Source organism: Myiozetetes cayanensis, unplaced genomic scaffold, assembly GCF_022539395.1.
Source record: "Myiozetetes cayanensis isolate MyiCay16 unplaced genomic scaffold, myiCay2020 scf12, whole genome shotgun sequence".
Taxonomy (NCBI): domain Eukaryota; kingdom Metazoa; phylum Chordata; class Aves; order Passeriformes; family Tyrannidae; genus Myiozetetes; species Myiozetetes cayanensis.
Window position 1 is genome coordinate 203136 of NW_026086826.1, and position 22047 is coordinate 225182.

The following is a 22047-nucleotide window of genomic DNA, read 5'->3' on the forward strand; positions in this document are numbered from 1 at the left end:
TAAATGCATTTAACCCTTCAGAATTTTTTCCTCAATGCTAAAAAATTTTGTAAAACTCTCTTTCCAAATTAGCAACTTAAGCCTTTTTAAAGGAATAATGTCATTAATACTCCTACCTGAACCTTCCGATTCTTCTTAGATGTGAAAACATTTCACCACCAGGAACATACTCCATTACCATGTATAAATTAGAATTGTCCTAAGGAAACAAGTAAACATACACAAATACACATTAGGCATGCTATAGTTTCTGTAATTCCTACAGAAAGTGTATTTTAATAATGAATGAAATGAAAAATTGTAGTCATCCAATGGCCCTGGCAAATATAAAGCAACATGGGTAGAAATTCTTGAAAAACTGCCAAAGAAGCATCATACATCTCACAAAATCTATTTTAATGTAAATCTGTATAAAGATAATTAGTGAGTTCCTGACACAGAATGGTGTGTAAGGGACCTGAAAGAAGAGATGGAAGATGCTTAGTGCAAGTTTAAGCAGACACTTCCCTGAAACCCAGCAACTACTTTCAAAATGATGGTTACCTTAAAAGAATACTCCAGTTTAACAAGGAAAGGAAAGTTCACTGCTTGTAATATTCTCTTCTCATTCAGTGTGTGTTCTATCTGCTTCAGTTTGACGACCTAAGAGAGAAAAAAATACTCAGTTTAAGTGTGACATTTTATAGTTGTTGATAAATTTTTCAGTGTTAAACAATTAGTTGACAGCAAGCTTGTAACTTTACAGATAATGAAAAACCTTATGGATTACAATACAGTACAATAACAGTGCCAAGAAAGGATTAAAAAGCCTAACAACATTTTAAAGAGTAACACTTGTGCAATACAGTTGGCAAACAACTCTACAAATAGTGCATAGAAGATAGCAAGGAAAACCTCTCTGCATTTCCTTAAGAATTGCTTATGCTTGTAATGGAGATACTTCTGCAGCAGTTCAGTAAAATCCGTTTGATCTCTGGACCCTTAGTTAAGAAAGGCAGGAGACTGTCAGACACATTTAATTATGGATTTCGCTATCTGTGAACAGGAGTAAACACTTTATATAGTTCACACATTAATGAGAAAAATAAGGAGAATACAAAGTCAGAATTTCCATTCTTATAGCAATAGTTACTTCTTGGAATCCATTAAAATGTTAAGCTGCTAACAAGGGGGCAGATGGCTGATTTCTGATTATTGCTCTTTCTCAGTCAATAATAATTGGTTTCCTTGTGTTAAACCCCAACATTGCATAATCAGTTATTTCCATTTTACTTAATTCTTATTGCACAATTTATCTATACCTCATTTTGAGAATCGCATGATTGCCAAGTAAAATTACTTTTTTTTTTTCTTTCTCCATAGGAAACAAGGAGAAAACGTACAAGAGTGATCAAACAAGTTTGGTTTTGTGTTTGGAAATCAAATGTAACTGCTATAAATAACAGATAAGCAAGATATTTCAACTCTGACTGAAAGTGTATTTAAATTTACCTTTTAGATGCAAAAGGTAGTACCTACAAAAAACTCACTACTGCTTTGAAATAAATGCCATGCAAAACTAATAGCGACTTAAAAACATTAAATCTCTTTTGAATCAGATCTTTAGTGACCAAAGAAGAATTTTGCTCAAGTTGGCTCATTTGTGCAAGGTGTCCCCTCCACCCCTGAAAAGCTACCGTACCAGAATGTTCTTGTCCATCCAAGCAAGAAACCTGAGGCTTGAGTCTGTGAGGTGTTCAAGCTGCAGTGCCAGACACGACTTTCCCCACTTCCTGCATCTCCTGCCCATTAGGCAGTGGAGGGAGATGGCAGCAGTGCCACGGGCTGAAGCTGCTGTTCAACACTCCGTACCATCAACCCAGGGCCTCCCCAGCATGGCTCTGCTGACACAGCTCAGGCTCAGGGCGTGCCCACCGGCACGTTCTCCAGCAGCAACTTTGTGCCCGAGCTCTCACTCATGATATTTTCTTTCCAAAAACCATTACAGAACAAAAGCAGCCAAGCAATGGTGTGTTATAGCCTTTCTAACACGAGGCAGACAAAGGAATAATATCCCTACATACACAAACTACTGCCTATACCAACATCTACTCCATTTCTTTTCATAACTTGACGAATCAAGCTTAAGATTGGATAACAAAGGCGTACACTATCTGCTTTCTCTTATTTCAAGTAAAATGGAAACAAAAAATTACAGGCAGCCTGCCCATTGTCTGATTTCGGACATCTCTATGTTTTCTATAATAAAAGAAGTGATAGAAATGTGTTTGTGACTTTTTGCTTTTGCCAGAAAATTTTATAACTATAGTTTTCCAATTTTGAGAGGTAGTCATGAATTTAATGAACTTTTTTTTTAAATCCTCGATTATTTTTATAGCAACTTTCTGAATTAAGATGTAATTTCATAAACTGTTCCAGTGGTAAAAACTCAGCCATTCGTAAAAAATGAAACAGCTGAAAATCTGAAATTTGGTGATGGGCTCTCTGTGCAGCAGTGGGCTGCTACAGCAGCTCTTCCCGCAGGATGCCATCAGCCATACTGAGGTAACGATGAGGTGCATTTCCACACAGATGGAAATGGTCTGGGCTGTCTTTCAGTTGTACTGTGTTGGAATGTCATTTTAATTTAATTGGATTTTTTAAAAAATGTAAGTTAGAAACCACTGTTAGAGAAGAATGCTTTAGATGCAAAAAAAATGAGCTGTTCCAAGTAAAAACAAAAAATAATGTCAGATTTGACACCAGTTTACTTTAATTCCTCCTTATCTGACCATTTTAAAGTAATGCTTAACTAAATGAACCATTACTCGTGGTGCAGGGCCCCAGATCACAGGTGAAGAATCCTGGAACTGCAACTCGGGCAAAACAGTTTGATTATGTCACTGCTGTAGTTCCATTATATAAAATCACTCAGAAATGTCATATTGCCTGAGTGCAAGAGTCCATACTGAGGCAACGCTGACTTGGATTTTGTTAGTTGCTGATTATTAAATTCTCTTTGCCCGATCAATATTTTCTTAATATGATTTTTGTTACACAGCAGCAAAGTTACGTACAGTGTCTTACAAAGTAAGAAGAGTTCTTACGTTACGGACCTTTAAATCTACTAATCTAAATAATGCAAATCTAAGTAATTCTGAAAAACTTGCCAAAATCATTAAAAACTACTTGTAATGATAAATTCCTTTAAAATGCTTTTCCACATTCTGGAATTCTATTTAAATTTAATTCTATTTAATTAAGCTATTTATATAATTATTTACATAATTTAATCTATTTAATTCTGGTTAAAATTTCAACTTTACCAAACAACACTGCTTACTTAATCTAAGAGTAATAAGCTGTTAAAAAAAAAAAAGAAATCAGGTTGGAGCAGCAATACAGGTTCACTGAAGTTTTTGACACAGAAAATATCCATTATGTGACAGCTGTTCTGAGAGGGAGACTACTGTTCTATCTATGCAGTTACTGATGCAACAGGATTATTACATAATTATACATACAAAAAGCGTGGGATCAAGATCCATACTTCTTGATCCATCCATTCTTGATCATGGGATCAAGAATGGAAAAGAAATAATTTGTGCAAACAATTTTAATTTCAACTGTGGTTCACAAAGGAAATTTTTGAGAATTTCTGATCCCAAGAGCCTTCCAGAGCTTTGAGCTACCGTGCAAGTGTTTCTTTCTTTATTTGTTTATTTAAACCACAGCACGACATTTTGCTTTCACCAAAGAATACATAGGTCACCTTACATAAGCAACGCAAAGAATTTACCTGATAACATTTTATTAATGCTTTGAATACTACTTAGAGCCTCTTTGGCCTGCTGTTAATGTTATTGCTCATTGTATGAATGCTACACAATCCCATCAACTGAATCTACTGGCTAAAAGAGAAAGTCAAGTGTTTAAATTATCACTGGTATCCAAGTGTGATAAGAAAAAGCACAGACTGTGCAACACAGTTCAGCCACAGCTACCAGATCTTTGTCTACATCAAACTCTTTTGTACCACGAAACCCACTATAAATTATACCAACCTTCTGTTTGTCCAGTATCTTCATAGCATAATACTGTTCTGTGGATTTATGTTTCACCATCATTACTCTCCCAAATGATCCTGTTCCAAGGGTTTTTTGCCTCTCAAAATCATCTAGGCCAGCAGTATTCTACAGGTACAAGGATATAAGGACATTATTAACAATCTAATACCCAAAGACGATTTTAACTGTATGAATTAAATCCATTTATTAAAGAAGTTGAATAAAATTACATTTATCAAAGACAACTATAGCCAACTGTACTGTTGTTATAATTTCGCACTTGTCAAATTTTAGTAAGAGATTTTACACTGCACTCGTTAAAACAGAAAGACTTAACCAAATTATATCACTTTTCTGTAATTTGTCCACACAGGTGACACATGTTTAGTAAGAAACACCTAGCAGTAAACTGATCATGAATTTAACATGCAGATAAATAACCCCCTCATGCTTCACAAACAAGAATATCAGAACATGCAAAAACCCCCAAGTTCTAGAGACAGTTCTACATGGAGAGAATGTCACTGAGTACATTTTCTCAGATATTCATTGCCATAGCATTTCAAATGCTGCTTTAAAACAACGACCCTTCCCCAAAATCAAAATTCCCCATGTTAAAATTTTACAAGATTTCTCTCTAACAAGTTCCTTAACCTGCCCCCAGCCCTGTACAGTAGTCTTAGGACCCTTAATTCCCCTTACTATCATGAGGGAAATTATTAGCATGGTAAATTACAGATGCGCCAAAGATTCTTGTTATAAAAAAAGCCAACTAAAACATGCCAACAGATTTTGAGTCTTGTCATGTTGATTGTGAACACCATTCTCAAAAGAGAAAACCTGTTGTTCAGTATGAACATTTCATCAGCTCAAATCCAAAGAAGACCCCAGAGCCTTCGCTGATGAACTTCAGTGACAAAGCCGACATTAAAAACAGAAACTCCTTTATAAATGGCACTATAATTATTTCTGTTTTCTGCCCGTTGCCAACTGATAACACACTGATAACATTATCAACAAATGCAATACAGAAAATTATTGAATGCTTAAACAAGTGATACCTGAGGGGGGCTTTCCCATTTTCTTAAAAAGTCTTCTTTGGCTTTGGCTAGGAACTCTTTCACTGAAAACACACACAAAAAAGTACATTTTAATTAATATAATTAATGATGGATGTAATAGAAATGCTTTGTTAACAAAATACATAAACTTCATTATCAACTTCTTTCTTCAATTCATAATATGCTATTTTCACCATGTATGAAAGCAAGCATCAATGCCTCTAGAACTTCTACCACGTCTCTAGGTGATATCTATGCTTTCTGGAGTAACTACATCATTCTACACAAATTACTTAAATTTTGCCAGTTCTAATAACTGACAATACTCTATAGGCAAGCAGGCTTTAAGGTGATGTTAGACATTCTTAATTCAACTGGGAAAAAACCAAACACCTGGCATTTATAAAAAGCCATTCCACAAAGATTGACTTTTAATCTATTTTTGTTAAATAAAAGTTGCATTTTCTTTCAGTTGCTTGACTGTAACGTCAATCTCATTGCTTTTTCCCTTCATCACCTTTATTTAAAAGCTGTTTGCAAGCTCAAGAACCGAACGGACAGCATTACTGCAAGCAAAGATAAAGCACAGGGATACAACACTGCACATTAAGCATGCCCACAGTCAGAGAATATGCACTTTTAATACTGATTTTCCACTGAAACTGAAGGAATGTATAATGGCAAAATTCTGGATGACTGTTTAAAATGTGCACCAACATATTTTGCTCAGATCATCCCTCAGCTGCTCTTTTTTTTTTGAATATCAATGCTCAGCCAGATCAGTGCAGATTACTTCACGCACAGTCATTAACGGGAGGTGTTTCAAACACTGCTGTGGTTCTGAAAGTCACAGAATCAAGAAGAAAATATCATACTGGCTTTTTGTTCTCTGAATCATTTCACGTAACACAAAGTTAATAACAGTGGATTTCCTGTACTGTGACGCTCTGCCTAAGCAGTTGCTAAAAGCACGCAGCAATACGCCACGACTGCTCTGGGCAGTATCTAGAAATACACATTTTAGTAACTGTACTCTGCACTCTGACAGTCAACAAAAATTAGGTTTATAACACTTTGTAAACAAATTGGAACTTCTTTGTACTTTTTAGTGAATACTAATGTTGACAAAACTTTTTAAAAATTCTCTTCTTATACCAGTAAAGTTCCAGCAGCAGTAAAAACAAAAGTAGCCCTGGAGAAAGCTGGTCATGAATGATTTTTTTTTTTTTCTTTTTTCCCCCCGCTCTCAGGTGTGCTTGACTTGATTATCATAAAATACTCAAGGGAGGTTTATGGCTCCCACCATCACTGGCTCTGATGGAGCAGCAAATATAATGAAAATTTCAGGAGAGTTGTCAAAAGTTCTGGCAGACCTCAACATTAGGAAAGTGTTTAAAGCATGATATCCAGTCAGTAATTTTATTTTATTTTAAGAGTAGTATCAGAGGAGGAACATACTCAGTATCCTAAACTTATGGTTAAGCAGAGCAATAAAAACACAGTTTATATCAAAGGTACTATTATAAAATGGTATTAAAACTCACTGAGTTAAAAATATTTAGTGGCTAATCAGTGAAAAATTTTTACATATTTATCCTATGTGTGGAAAATATTTCCTTTGTTTTTAAATTATAGAGGTTATTCATGTAATGACTTTTAATGATCCTAATTTGAAAAAAGGACAGATTTCTTGTGGCATGAAATAATTTCTCATCACAAAAAAAGGAAACTAGCAATGTCCAAATTCGTTCCATTAGGAGAACAGAGATGAAGTGATCAAGTGATCAATACTGATAAAGTTTTTCAAACATCAATTTATGTCAAAGTAACACACGTATTATTTTCTCTTAATAATGAGAAAAAAATCCAGGAGGATCAGTAAGATTACCAAAAAGCTGAGCCTTCAAACTTAAGTGGCTGTAGCTTAGAAGTGAACGTAAATATCCCTCATGCTATCTCTGTTGTTCATATAAATATTTTAATTTTCCATATATTTTGCACTGAAATATGACTATTCAGTATTTACAAAAATATGCAATGACATTTCCATAGTCATTTCTGTCTCTGTTCTACTTATGGAACAAAGAATGCTGTTTATGAAATAAATGCAATACAGCTGGAAATACTTAAATTGCTGATATGTGAGAAAAATCTCTCATTTCTAGAATATCACTAAGCCACAAGCTCTCCTGCAACAAAACTTCTACCTTATTCTACTTTACTTTGGTTCTCTTTTTTTAAAAAGCAGCATTGAACACGTACATGCAAAATAAAGCTACCCAATGGTGCCCATTTATCTTAAAATCACCTTCCTTTAAAAATTATTTTATATTTTGTGATGTGTTATATTGGAATTATGGTTTCTTCCTAACGAGAGAGTGGGTCAAATTGTGCCTGGTTCTCACTTTCAGAGGTCACCTGAGCTCCTACACCTCAACACAATTCAACAGGTGCTCTCAAACAGAATTAGGCACCTTGAGTGCATACCCCTCAGTCCTTTCTCAAAATAGGACTTGGAATTTGAAACAGGGTAGATACTTTTGAAAATTATATCTCAATCACAAAACAGCAGCTCTTGCTAGAGGAGAACACATTTCATTTCTACTCTTCAAGTGCAGAATCAAAATTTATGCCAGCTGTGCAGCAGTGGCCATCGGAGTTAGTGTGGTGATGCAAATAAACAGGTGTTCAGATGACGACTTAGAAGTTTTCCTCAAGTGCACATTTTTAGCCACCTCACATTGTGACGATGTGGCTCTTGTTGGCTTGTCTAGTCTAAGCTGCACCTAGCATCTGTGACTTTGGGCACTAATGAAGGAATGAGCATACCAAACGTCTCTATAGGTTCCCCAAGGGTTTGCAGGAACATTCACCCACACAGATGAGATGATGAAGAGAGGAAAGAAAGAGAAGAAGAAAAAAAAGTTTTATGCATTTCCACAACAAACACATGGAAAACACAAATACATTCCACCCTTTCCCCTCCCCGCTCAAGAACGGACCCTGTAATAAAACAGCCCTTTCCCACATAGACAGAATGACTCATGCTAAATCACAGAATGTTTGAGCAAAGGCAGAAAAAAAAAACACCAAAGGCAGCTAAATTCAGTAGGAAAAAAAGACAACACATCACAGAAATAAGCACAGCTTACAAAACTTGAGGAGATCAAGTTGGCATCTTTAATAATTAATCTATTCCAAGACACACACATCAAGGGAACTGTTGCTAACAAAAGTGTATCTATCTTTATCACAGCATGCTGGATCACAATAAAACCTGTAATCGGGTGATCTTCCTACTACTTAGCACTTTGTTCCAGAAGACAGCATGTGTGAATTGCATGGTATGTGGTGGATAGGCACAGAAATGGCAAGCAAGTCTCAAAAAAAAACCCAAAAAACCACCACAATCAAATTTCAGTCCCATTACCCACCACCACCACCAACAACTTGAAGTTTGAATTGCACAGCTGGAGCTGCTGTATGCAAACTGGAATGCATACAGGGATCTGGTACAGTCACCATACAAGTTTGATTTAGTTTTGTAAGACTGTCAAAAAAAAGAACCCAGAAAAGATATGTGGATATACAGGCTCCCAGAGACACAGAAGATCTAGGATCACTCGTACACGGCTGAGTGAAGATGAGGGTGGTGGTAAGGAGTGTATGCACGGACCAGCAACAGCCCCTACTCATACTGCAGGAGTTGGAGTGAAGGAGGCTGAAACCAAAGGACAAAAACCAGTTGCACAGGAAAGGAAGGTACTGGAAGGAGACAGCAAGGCACAGATAACAGCACTGGCACAACAAGGGCCACAGCAGGGGCAAAACCAACCAGACATGGCAGGAAGGGCAGCAGCTGGAACTGCAGAAGGTGCACCAGCATCCCAGAGATCAGGCAAGCCCAAACACACAGCGCAAACCCAGCTCTTTGAGCCCAGCAGAACCGAGGCAACATGATGATAAGCAGCAAAGTCTGCTGGAACAGAGTTCTAAGGGAAGAAGACCCAAGATCCAGAGATTCCAAGGTAATGCCAGCATATGGGAGGTATTAAAAATAAATAAGCAAGCAAACAAAAAACCCTCTACCACACACAAACCCAAAACAGCCCTGAACCCACCCCCAAACAGCAGGAGATTGCTCTCTCAGGATATTCACACAGTTCACAATACTTTTGCTTGTTTGATTGGTTAACTTTTGTATGGAAAGTTAGCAGGCTCATAAAAAAAATTGTTAACAAAGGGTATGAGTACTACAATGACTACTTTGCCCTAAAACACAGTTCAAGAGCAAGTGAATCAGAGGAAAGTTCCTGAAAAAATCAAAAGGGTGAGAATCTCTCGGTTGTAGGGTTGCAATGATGGCAGAGGGAAAGGGGTCATAGACGGAGCAGTCCTGAGAGTTATCATAGGTTACCCTGCCTTTCTCCCACATCCCACATACACTGTATTTCTTATTCTCAATCACATCTCCCCCAAGAGCCAGCAAGTCAGAATTTTATCTTTTGTAGGAAGAAAAAAAAAAAAAAGTATTTGGCTAGGATTCACGGCAAGAAAGCAAGATTAAGACTAAACACTGGGCAACACTACAAACCCCCATCTGCTGTGCTAAATGCCAATCTCTGCCTGGTATTTAAAATGCCCTTTATCAAAATACAATTCAAATTTTGTTCAAAAACTGTAATGTAAAATAATTTGAAGTCTGGAGTTAAATTGTCTATTTAATTAAATAATTTAATTGAAAAACAAATATGTATGAAGAGATTCTGGTAAATGTATACGTACATTTCATTTTTATAAAAACAGTATTTATAGCCTTAAACCTTATCAAGATGTATGCAGATGACTCAGTGAATCCTGCGGTTATGGTACCACATTTCAGAAGCAAGTGAGAAGTTGATATTCCTGTTGTAAGTCCCTTTCTTGGACCATTAACCTGTTGTCCTAATTTTTTTAAATTTTTCTTTTGATTAGCACTACTGATATCACAAGGCTCAAAATAAGGTTTCTCCACCCTGGCAAGTGTTTCAAAATGAACACAGCTAAGCATTATATACTGAGAGGAGGCAGTGTGAGCACCAGTTAAGATTTTAATAGCTGGAAAACACTTCAAAGCACAAACTAAAATGGTATCATTGAAACAGACTGTCAACAAAACCAGAACGCTTCGTTTCTCACAATATGGAAATAGTGGGGAAAATAAGGTCTAATGTGATATAAGCCTGGCTGAGCACAACTCCATCTTATCTGAACGCTGTGGTGAGGAACACTCACTGGTTCACCCATGAACAACTGACAAGCAAGGAGGAGTCTGTTTCTGCCTAGGCTGGATTAATTAACTGCATCAATTTAATATCCCATTTATCAAATTTTCAATTTTACAGAAAGGCTTTGATTTTATATTTTTGTTTAAACACTACTTATGATAAAAACAGGTGATGGAGAGCAAACTAACTTACCCACTGCAGTGGATAAGAACTTTTCCTTCAGTCAAAAAACAAAACACCAAACCCCAAAGTCCCCAAAACCAAAAAGCCAAACAATGGAGCAGTTCTGAAAGAACCTTTTTGCTGAAATACAAAACCTAAAAGTTCTCAGGAAATGCGTGATCATGTAAGGATTATTAATGGCATACAAGGTTGCTATTTAAATAGCAGTGCTAATTATCTGACTGCACTGTAAACACTTCTGTGGAAAGGACTGGTAAGAAGTGAAAAAGAGAACGGCATTAAAAAACCTTGGAGAAAAGGGGAGAGGAACAGGATAAACAGCAAATTAAGACCAGTTACAACTGTAGTGCCTAAAGACTAGAAGAGAGCACTGGAATCTGATCTTTGGAGAAGCACACTAGGGCATTAATTTAAAACGTGCAGCTATTATAAAATACAAATTGCCCTTACCCATTACAACTCCAGCTTGGAACACAGGCAAAATCTTATTTTAATCCTGTCCATGATTTTGAAGTTTGAGCTAAAAAGTATTTTGTTAAATTTATAAAAGCAAATTTGCAGCAGTTAAGAGCCCAGCCTTTTTCATTTTTAGTTTAGTTTTCAGTGCCAGAGGACACAATTTTAATTTTAAGCTGCCAATTAAAGCTGAAATCTTACTTACTGTTCACCTCTTTACTTGGCTGGCTATACAGCAACAGCCTGCACAAGAGATGTGACAGATTCAGAAAAACCAGAACAGGAGCCAGGTTTTCAGCTACCAGAGATAACACCAATCTTTGCTGAATTCTGAGCAGTAGATACTCTGCTGCACATGACTGCCACAGTCAGACTGACTTTCTTCTATGTTTAATAGAAACAATAAAATTCATTTTATTTCCAAAGCCAATGTTTGGTCTTTCTCCCTTATTCTTTTCTGAAATACCAAAGTACTAGTTCAGAGGTAATGAATCCTGCTAATGCCAGAAATACAATATAACAGAGGTCACTCTGGGGAGACAATTAGGAATTAAGGCTGAGCTGTGCAGTACCACCCTCTACAGTTCTTGCCGAACTTTATCCAGCAAGTAATCTAAAACGCTGCAACTACCACAGGACCTATAGAGTTCTGCTTGTGTGAAATATAACAGATATTAACAATATAAGGAAAAATGAAAACTGGGCAAAAATTGTGAAAATTCAAAATATTTTGTTTCTGCAGGTGATATATTTCCATGGTTACCATGTGGGAAAAAAAAGAATACAGTTCAAGAATTAGTTCCAAGAACAACATTTTCTAGGGCACTACTATAAAATATCTTGTAAATGTGTCACATTTTTGAACAGAGGTTTTTAGTAAATTCTAGCATTCAATAGAAATACACAAATTAATCAGATTTTCCTCCTACAGTCAAAAGCACTTACTAAGCAAAATGTTTTACAGCACCTGCTGCAGTTTCCCTCCAGTTAAGCCCTCGACCCCTCTGCAGCATGAAGAACCTGGCTAACTGGTCAGCACCAACTTTCCTCTCCCTATTACTGCCCCACATTGCCTAGTTCAGTGACTAAAAAGGATAACATACTGTCAGGCAGCTATCACTGAGACTAGGCTTTATGGCTAGATTATTAGCAACAGTAAGCATAAATGTGCAGGCAGTTCATCTGATCTGCACATTAACTAAGAAATTTCCTGCAAGCAGGCAATAATACCACACGCAGTCATGCACAAATACCCTTTCCTTTATAAGTTTCACTAAACTAACATATTCCTTTTACTCCAAACTAAACAACTGCAGGGACTGTTCACTACAGGGATGCATTTAACAAGTTACTTGAGAAGAGCAACTCTTGGGTTGCTTTTTCTTTTTCAAGTATTTCACACAAGGCATCAGAATAATAGCAGATGCACCAATCTTGGTCTATGTGCACTCACATGGATGTTAAGTCCACTTCTCACGAAGCTACCTTGTGCCAGCCCCCTGCATTAAAAACCTCCACAAATTCTCATATAGATGCTCTGGGATCAGCAAGACATGTCTTCACAGCTGTCAGGGTAAATCAGCAAAACAGCTCTTCATCTCTTCACCAGATCTGCGCTTCTGACACATCTCTGCACTGACATATCTCGCACAGAACACACTTCCAATATTTACAGGAAAGGGTTGCCTGCAGTAACTAGCCAAGCAGGAGAAGTTCATTTATACCCTTAAATAGCAGAGACTGACTTCCTGATAAGGAAGCCTTACGTAAATAAACACATTTCACAATTCAACACATCAAGTGAATAATAAGATTTTGTTTGCCTCAGGATTAAGGCAGGCAAAAAGTAGGTAAGAGTTTTTACTATCCATTCTGACAGAGAATGGGTCGTTGGGAGAGAAACTGGTTAAAGTCAGTACTTATTTGTCTAAAAAGGCAGGCGCAAAACTTGCAGAGAACTGAACTGAAAAACGTACAAAATAAATAAAGAAACCAAACCACATGAATTCTTAATGGGCTGGGGTATCTATCAACAGGAATGAATAAAGAAAAACACCAAAAACGTTATGCAAGTTACGAAGTTGCCGGTCAGAATCTCAATCATTAAAGCTTGTGACCTTTGGCCTGCAACAGCAGTCGCAGCAGCCAACTCTCAGAGGAACCAGCAACAAACGTATAAACAATTTGAGATGTAAACTAAAAACCAAGGAAAGAAAAAAAATCTTCCTGGTAACAAAATACACATAAGTAATGTAATGAGGACTGGAGTAAGTCACAGTACAAGATTACAACATACCAAATAACCTTTCCTTTGGAAGAAATGTCAATTACATTAAATATTTTTTGCTTCTACCCCAACCAAGCACCTCGAGGGACTGTTCACTGTGTGGATGTGTTTTAAGAACTACATCAGTGCAACAGCTCTTGTGTTGCCTTTTTCAAATATTTTGTACAAGAACCAGAACAAAACATGAACTCAAGTTAGCACCCAACAGCCCTAATTCACTGTCAGAGCCTAACAGGTAACACTGCGGAATTTTTGAAAAGAAGAAAGCATGCGTTCCGTGAGACACATATAGGAAGACGTGTAGTTCTGGCACCTGGAAATTCCACGGCATCCTTCCATTTTCTATAGTCTTCTCAACAGTGGGAATAATCAGCTGCTACTTGTTGTCCCTTGCCCTTAAAAACATTGCCAGTGCACGTAACTAAGATATTTACGCTACCTCCCTTCACCCTTCACTCCTTAAACATTCCTGTTCTCCCGAGTGCACAAAACTGGACAGTAATTCAGCAGTCAATCAGTGCGGCTTACACCCTTTCCACATGCTGCTCCATCTATCTCACACACATCTGGCAAGCACTGTCTCGGGAGTGCAAATGGCTGCATCAGCAATCACCCTACTGGCAGTACTGGAAGGCAGTAGCCCAATCCTGTACTTGGTGATTCTCGGGAGTATTGAGCGTGGTCTTAGTGAAACAGAATATTTAGCAGAGTAGCACCTTTCACCTCTGGGAGCCCGGGCTAGTTAAGTTACTTGGCCTTCCAGTTTTATCTGTTCAAAAATGTTCTGCTGTTCAAAACAAAAGCCCAAGTCCAAAGAAATAGAAAACCAGCTTTTTCTTCGAATCATTCTAGAAAAAAACCAAACAACTAATCATATAACCAGCTTTTCTGGGGAAGGGGAAGAAATTAGAAAAGAAAAACAAATTAGCCAATTGTACTTCCAATGGAAGAAAATTTATCATTTTTTCATTGAGGTTTCACTTGCATCTTGGCCATCTTTCACAAGGGAAGCAGCTGATTTTATCTGCTGACAGGGTGTAATGTAACACTACTGCAGTGAAGACAGCCACAAAAGTGCATTGAAAAGCGCAAGTGGTTTAAAGAGGGAAATGTTTACAGTAAAGACTTAATTTTGATGGAGCAGAAGATGATAACCTTATCAAAATTAGACTAGTTTAAAGATAATTCTGGCTGGGAACTGATACCTGGTAAAAGTTGCAGCTATTTATTTCTATTTTTTAATGGAATTGGGAGCCTAGATGTCAAGATGAATGAAATCTACAGATGCAAGTTGCAGAATAACCCCCCAGGGAAAATAAAAATAAAAAAAAAAGAACCAACCCTAAACCAACCATCACCACCTGATTTCCACAAACTTTAATTCCTATGGAAACTACAACCTAACTGTAAGGGTAACAGAGGAAAACATGATGGAAAGCCCAGCCTGGTAACTGGTGAGAAGCAGAGACTTTCTGCCCTGAGGAGAGCTCTCTCCACCAGCAGAGGATGGTGGCCTGTGACACGGAGGAGGCAGGCTGTAGGTTCACTCCTGCTCCCCACAGAGGCTGAGCAGCGGCAGGTGGTGGCAGGGATGCTGGGATGCCATCGTGTCCCTACAGGGCAAGTGCAGGCCAGCTGTGGACCTGCGTGGCCACACCAACTCCCCACCAGCATCCCCAGAGCCTGGGACACCACTTCCAGGACAGCCTGCATTCACGTTTACTTAACCAGCCATCAGTGATGCTGTACCACAAATTTCCATGGTGTATGTACAAAGTACTGAAACACCCTCTTAATAACTGTACCTGCTTTGACATTTGTATTTTGAACTTTGCACAGCAAGGAAATGACAGCCACACTTTCCATTCTGGGGAAGATGACCTCAACACATTTGTATGAGATAAGTATAGACAAGCTGATATTAGATAAGGCAGTGGGATAACTCCTCCCACTCTTTATGTCATGCCATGTACACAAGTGAAACCTTTGTAGAAATGGTCCTTTAAATTTGTGGGATAAAGCAAAACCACACAGACACACACAGACAGACCCCATACACATGACTGACTGTTCTTTCTTTTCAAGAAATCCCTGCCTCAAGTCATTTTCTAACGCTCCAGACTATCTGTTTAAAACACAAAGGCATCAATTAGAAAGCTAACATATTTGGGCTTTTTGCAAATAATTTTCAAAGGATATCTTTTTCTACGGAAACAAACATACAGAGGTCATATATTTAAAACCAACTTTCAATAATATTCCAAATAAGAATATAGTACTTCATAATTCCATTATATTCAAAGTATCTTATAACAAGTAGTCACAGTCGTTTCGGAAAGTAAATACCTGTCTAATAAGTTTACTAGACCTATTCTAGTATCTCATTTCAAATGAGACTGCCCTCCCCTACCTCCACGAATGACCTCAACTATTCTGCTATCCCAGCATTTAGAAGACTAAAAATCATAGAAGAATAAGCTGATTCAGATGAAAAACAACAAATACCTGTTTAGAATTTTTAGGTATCGACTACAATTATTTCAGAAGGCCCTTCTGATTTGTATTAATTAAAATAAAATAATTTATTATGAGTGGCACAGAAAATTAAGTGAACCGACATGTATATATTCAATTATAAAATTTTTCAAATCAGATTCTGTGCCTTAATGATTTGTAACAGTTATTTCTAAAAGAAAGCTTTAAAATAAAGCACTAAATGCCAGTTATGCAAAGCAAACAATTGAATAAAAAATTGCAAATCTTGAGGACCACCAATTTTAAATAGAAACCCCCAGTGAGTCGATTACAAAAACAAAGAAATCAGCAGTCGATGCAGCTATGCAGACAAGAAAGGGAAACCTGGTAGATTTTTCCTGATTGTGAAGACAGAACAAAAAAACACTGTCAAAGGGTATAAAAAAGACTTACCATTCATGCTGAAAAGCTAGTTGTCTGAAACATATTGCTCCTAATATTAATCCAACAGTTGATGAAGTACGCTAATCTCTACAAAATCAGTGCTTCAATCTCCAAACACACTTACACACTAACTAGAAAGAGAGAGCACAGAGAATCCAGAGAGCTGCTCTTCCTTATGAGCTCCTTGTGATGCAAAAAACTACAAAGCACAAGATACCAGTAGACTATCAAAATCAATATTCAGGACACGGGATTTGGATTTGCTCATTCACTACTACTGTTCTGACCAATGCTACCTATTCATGTCTAAAGCAACTCAAAATGGCAGGGGAAAAAAGCATGCAAACACCAGGAGGGTTTAAGATGTTCTCAATTATATCAAGCACTGGTTGTTTCCATGGCAACCTTAGACCAGAATTATCTGTTGACTTGTACCCAACTAGTAGTTATTCTAAAGCTTTAAGCAATTCATACAGTGTGCTCTGTACATTATTTCATATTTTACATGCATTTTTCTCTCTTCACACACACTCATATATATAGTAATTATTCAGTTAAACCTCTACACATCATTCCACAGTATTTGGAAATATACTGCTATTATTTTGAACCGGAGACCAAATAATGTTCATTATCCATCCATTTTCAATTTAGAGACTATGAAGATGACAGATGGACTAGTGTTGACTCTCCTGACCATTTCAGTTATCCAAGTTGTTAATGTGTTCTCTTATGCAGACTTGGAAAATACTTGTATCATTTCAAGAATAAAAGATTCATGCTCATCTTACTGGCTCTATGTTCAAAACCAAGCAGCCTCATTTTCCTTTGCTCTCCCACTTCAATCTTTCAAAGAACAACAAGCAACTAAGAAAACAAAACAAAAATCAAAATGCAGGTTCCATATAGTTGCAAGTGGTCACAGTCAAGACATCTACACGAAGAATGAAATGCATCGCTCTGATTGCTGCCATCATGTCCCTGTCACCCTAGGGCTGTGCAGCACAGCTGACCTGGTTACCAGCCCAGGCTGTGCAATCACACGTGTGCTCAGGCAGCTTTTGGAAACAGACTCCAAGGCCCATGGTGCCCTGAGTCACCTCTGCCCTGCTGGACTTGGAGGATTTTACAAAACACATTCATTTCACGCATCGACCAAGAATCCAAGGCACACTGGAGAAACTGCACTTGATATATCAAAATAAAAAAGTAATGATGGCAAATTTCAAAATCAACCACTGAAAAACCCTTAAGGTCATAGACCACAAGGCAATTTATTTAAACCCACAACACTAGGCGACTGACAACACAAAGTCCACCCAGCAAGCAGCAGCTCCTTCCCCTCCAGCAAACCCAGAGCTTCAGCAGAAATTGCTTGTAAAAGAATATACACAGAAACAGACCTGTTACTGCATTTCATTACAGCAGATGGTATAAGTATATTAACTTCCTTTTCAAATGGATTCTACCTGAAGCCTAAAATAACAAAAATGTTGAGAAGTTATTGTCAAAACTTTTTTCAGGAATTAAGAGTGCTTTTGCCTTGAACTTCGAGAATAATTCATGCTGTCTGCCATGTACATTAACCTAAAGCCTTACATTAACATTGCTAAGTTGCAGTGATATGGGCAAAATAGATGAGAATATTTAAATATCCTTATAAGATAAACACCAGTATGTTTCTAAAACACTGCTTATTCATTAAACTTTCTGTGAAATTAATCTACAACCTGAATTCAGTGATGCTAAGCAATTCTATGACATTGAACTCTTGGGTATTAAAAAACCCACAAACAAATAAAACAACCTCCAAACAATCAAACGAAAAACCCCCAAACACCTTGTTTCTCTTTTATGTTTCACAAAGAATTATCACGGAAGATGTATTTTTCTGAAGACCTAATTAGGAGTCAGGAGTAGAGAGAAGTACTCCCTCCCCTGTACTCCTTATTTTCTCTATCCCTCCAGCAGTTTGTCATCCCTCCATGGACTTAGTTCATGGGCACCTACAGTAATTTAAATTATTATTTTTTTTTAAATAATTTAGAAATTGAAAGTAAAGTTTCAGGATAAAGATTCAGAACTTCACCCCAAACCCAAAGCTGCATAAACACCCACTATTCAGCTACCAGCTCAGCAACTTCAGCTCAGAAAACTGCATGCAACCACTCTGCTTAATTATGACTTAAAATAGCATTCAGAGAACAGCCATTTTCACCACATTTATCAAGAGACACGGCGGTCCATTTCCTCATTAAACATGTCACATGAGGAAGCCTGCCTCAAACAGAGGGGAAAAAAGTACAGACTTGTACACAAACAGGTCACAATTTGTAAGTGTCAGTAGGTCAATACCATTTTTTTCTTCATGTTACATAAACAGAAATGCTTCAGTGTTATTTTTTCAAACAGTTATTTACATAAAAAAGAGCTTCTACATAAACACAAGTATGTGCCTATTTTTACCAAGCTGAAAGTATTTTGAGTGGAAGCTCAGAATTTATGCACTTTCATCATTTATATTCCCAACAAAACGAGTCAATTCTTCTCTATCTCATTTGGGAGACCTAGATTCAATCTATTTTAGGTCAATGCATTAACACCTTTTTGTTTCCATGTTTACTGCTTATCCTCTGAGAACAGATTCACTCCCTACTCATACAATATTTTAAGTTGCAAGCAAGATGTATAAACACTGGTTTTCTTCATGGTAACACTGTAATGCTAAGCATTTCCAACACAGCCTATCTTCAGCTGAAGTAATTGTGCTATCTCAAACCCATCAATGAATCTGAAATTTGGAACAAAATTATCATAAATTACCATATTGTAGCATTTTTAAATGAGCATTTAACCAGACACAAGAATTGCTTTGCAGAACACTGCATGGCTTTAAAATTTAAAAATTATTAAAAAATAAGAAAATCAAATGTCAATTTGTTTAGATTGGGATTTTTTTGGAATCTTTCTTATTACCCAATATGCAACCATGAAAGTTTTTTAACCATACAAATACTGTAAACTCTTTGCTAATTAAGAAATTAACGCTAATGATAACCAGCATTCCCACACTAAGTTAATACGTAATAGTTAAAATCAAACAGAATGATATACTGTTTACACTATATAGCATTTCTAATGTATATATCCCTTAAAATAGAACTATGAATGATGAAAGCCCCTACAATTAGAAGTTTAAACTGTGCAGCAGTATCTACCCATTTGAAAGTTTAAACATTACAGCCTTTAGTTAGGGTTTTCCATTTCTGCTAAACTTGCTGATTTAATTTGAAAATAAAGGAAGTACTTCAGAAGTAAGAACTGGGGTGGGGGCTTGCCAAAACAAGTCAACTATGGTTTGAAAGAGAAGAAGGAATAAGGGATAAATTCTCCTGCCAGCCCCCAGTCCATGAACCAGCCCCATCACCCCCTGCCCGATGCAATGTGCTGTTCTTCACACCAATACCTGTAGGTGACAATTGTAAAACTGCCCCCGGAACGTATCCCACGGCAGTGTTCAGACCCGATTGCAAACATACAAGCTCTTCACTTAGGAGGCAAACTGAACTGCAAACATCTCTCAAAACAACCAACCCCCCACTACTTACTCGATTCATCCCACCGGGCAGTGAATTCAGAGCACCGTTGGCTCTCACTTTCCTGAGGCCCTTTCTGCTCCTGGGCACCATTCTTGGAGTGCCTATGGAAGAGGCGGTTAGCAAAACCTTCCAGTCTCTGCAACGCCGTGGCTGTTGCCGTGCACTGGTTACAAGGTACCTCCCTGTGCGCTGCCATCTACACACCCCAGGGACTTGTACCAAAGCAAAAGAGAAAACATCTACGGCGAGCTGGACAAGCCAGCACCACCAGGAGCTGTGCATGTGTCAAGCTTCCTGCCGGCAGCGTTTGCTAACCACTGCTCTCTTCCACTTCCTGCTAAGAGAAGCCCTGTGATGTACTGGTTTATACTGCGAAAAGTCTCTTCTCGTGTCAATTGAAAAGTGGGTTGTTTTTTAACAACCAAACAAAACAGCACTAATTTCTCTAGCATATGTTCTCACAGCTTTTGAATGCATTACGTTTTATATTTAAATACAAATTTTATGTTAGAAATATAAACAACTTGTTCAGAAGTAAAGATCAGAAGGTAGGTATGTATTTTTTTAATTTACCTCAACCACGTGTGAAAAAAAACCAAAAGTGACTTATTCTGCAGTTCCTCCCTTGTTATTGAGACAGAGTACTACATCATCGTAGCAAACATAACCGGTTGGAATTTAATCATTAGTAATCTCATGCTTTCAGCTAATCAGCTTTCTAAGCAAGGAAGTTACTTGCAACCACTACCAAATAAGCTTATTTTAATATGGGGGAGGGGAGGAAGGTATTATTTTCCTCCTTTGAGGAAAATCAGTCTGAAGAAGTTAAATTCTATCGTACACATAAACAAAACTACATGATACTTTTTCAAACTGGGTTCTACCTACTCTAAGAATGAACCAAAAGCATTTAACTTTTTGGAGAATAACATTTCAATCTTTCACAAGAAAATTTTCAATACGTCAGTATTTTCATACTTTCAGTATTTTAAGTGTTTTTGAGTACTTTCAACTGTGGAGTAAGTCTAGAAAGCATATTTTTTAATGGCACAAAACATAAGGAAAATAAATTGAAAGTAGTATTTAACATCGCATTAGTTTGCAAATTATGTGTTTTTGCATGCCTACAATGGGTAATGCTAAACATTAATTTTTGTGAAAATGAAAACAAATACATTAGATAGGTTTTCCAGTACATATCCTGCACATCTATGATGTGGTTTCTTAAAAACTTAGGCTATTCTTAAGAAAGATTGAAATAACTTTTCCACAATCTGTCTCCTGCCTTACAGTCAACACGTGTTAAAGACATACCTCTCATTTTTCACCACCATACTTCTCACTGCATAGTTTTCAAATGTCAGCAGATACCCACCCTTGGACATTATATAACCATTTCATAACAGGCCTGTGCCTCAGAAAAAAACTCATGATGACAAACTGCCCGTGACAATGATAAAACAATCAAAATGCCGACAGACAGACTGCACAGATTTGGCAACGTCCTTCCTAACAGGCACTGTGACACTTGTGGTCGGCCTTGGCCACACCACGGGTTACTTTTCTAGACTCTTTGCTTTCAGGCTCCAGATACTCTGGAAATGTAAATTCTCCTATTCAAAATTTGGAACCAACTAAATGCTTACATCTTACATAGCCATTTGTAAAGCCAGGTGAGCACCAGGTATCTTGGAGGTGACCAGGCTGCTTTCCTGTCAGGGTCTGGAGCTGCAGCCCTCCCTGGATGCCAGTTCATTATATGTGCCACCTTCTGCCTTCCAGCTGTTCACCTGCTCTGTTCCAAGATCAATTATGACATCCGTAACATCCCATTGGTTCAAGGCTCTGCTGCCATAAACAAGAGCTAGTGACGACCACAAGCATGTGTTTGCCTTACCAGGGGTCACAAACAGGCAGAGGGGATACATTATATGCTTTATATTACCACTTTATAACAGAGTAATGCTATGCACCTTCCATACAGCAATATAAAAAGCGCTTAGACAACGTGAAGATACTTATTTCCCTGGTATTATACAGCCATGCTCTCCCTGTAGCTCACTGCAAATCTTTAGGAGTTCAGGAAATCCTTCCAAGAGACTAATATTCTTTCTATCTTTGTCTGTTTTCTCCAGTAAACAAAGTCACTTGAGTGATGGTGTGCTCATCTTGTCCCTTTACACTACTGTCATCTTTTGCACACTTCTTCAGCTAAAACGTTTTGTTTCC

At 37.5% G+C, this 22047-nt stretch overlaps 1 protein-coding gene across 5 annotated transcripts in view; it reads right to left on the reverse strand.

Annotated features, from left to right (window-relative positions):
* Positions 1-22047, reverse strand: part of PRKACB (protein kinase cAMP-activated catalytic subunit beta) — a 71444-nt gene that overhangs the window by 12226 nt on the left and 37171 nt on the right. For 2 of the 5 annotated variants that reach the window (XM_050307421.1, XM_050307418.1), the window contains exons 2-5: positions 5108-5169; positions 4044-4172; positions 544-642; positions 117-199 (exon numbers count right to left, since the gene is read on the reverse strand). In XM_050307421.1, coding sequence (XP_050163378.1) covers positions 117-199; positions 544-642; positions 4044-4172; positions 5108-5169 — 373 coding nt within the window. Of the gene's footprint in view, positions 1-116; positions 200-543; positions 643-4043; positions 4173-5107; positions 5170-7936; positions 7992-16228; positions 16563-19827; positions 20030-22047 lie in introns of those variants that run through there. The other 3 variants (XM_050307417.1, XM_050307420.1, XM_050307419.1) reach the window with 3 other exon arrangements.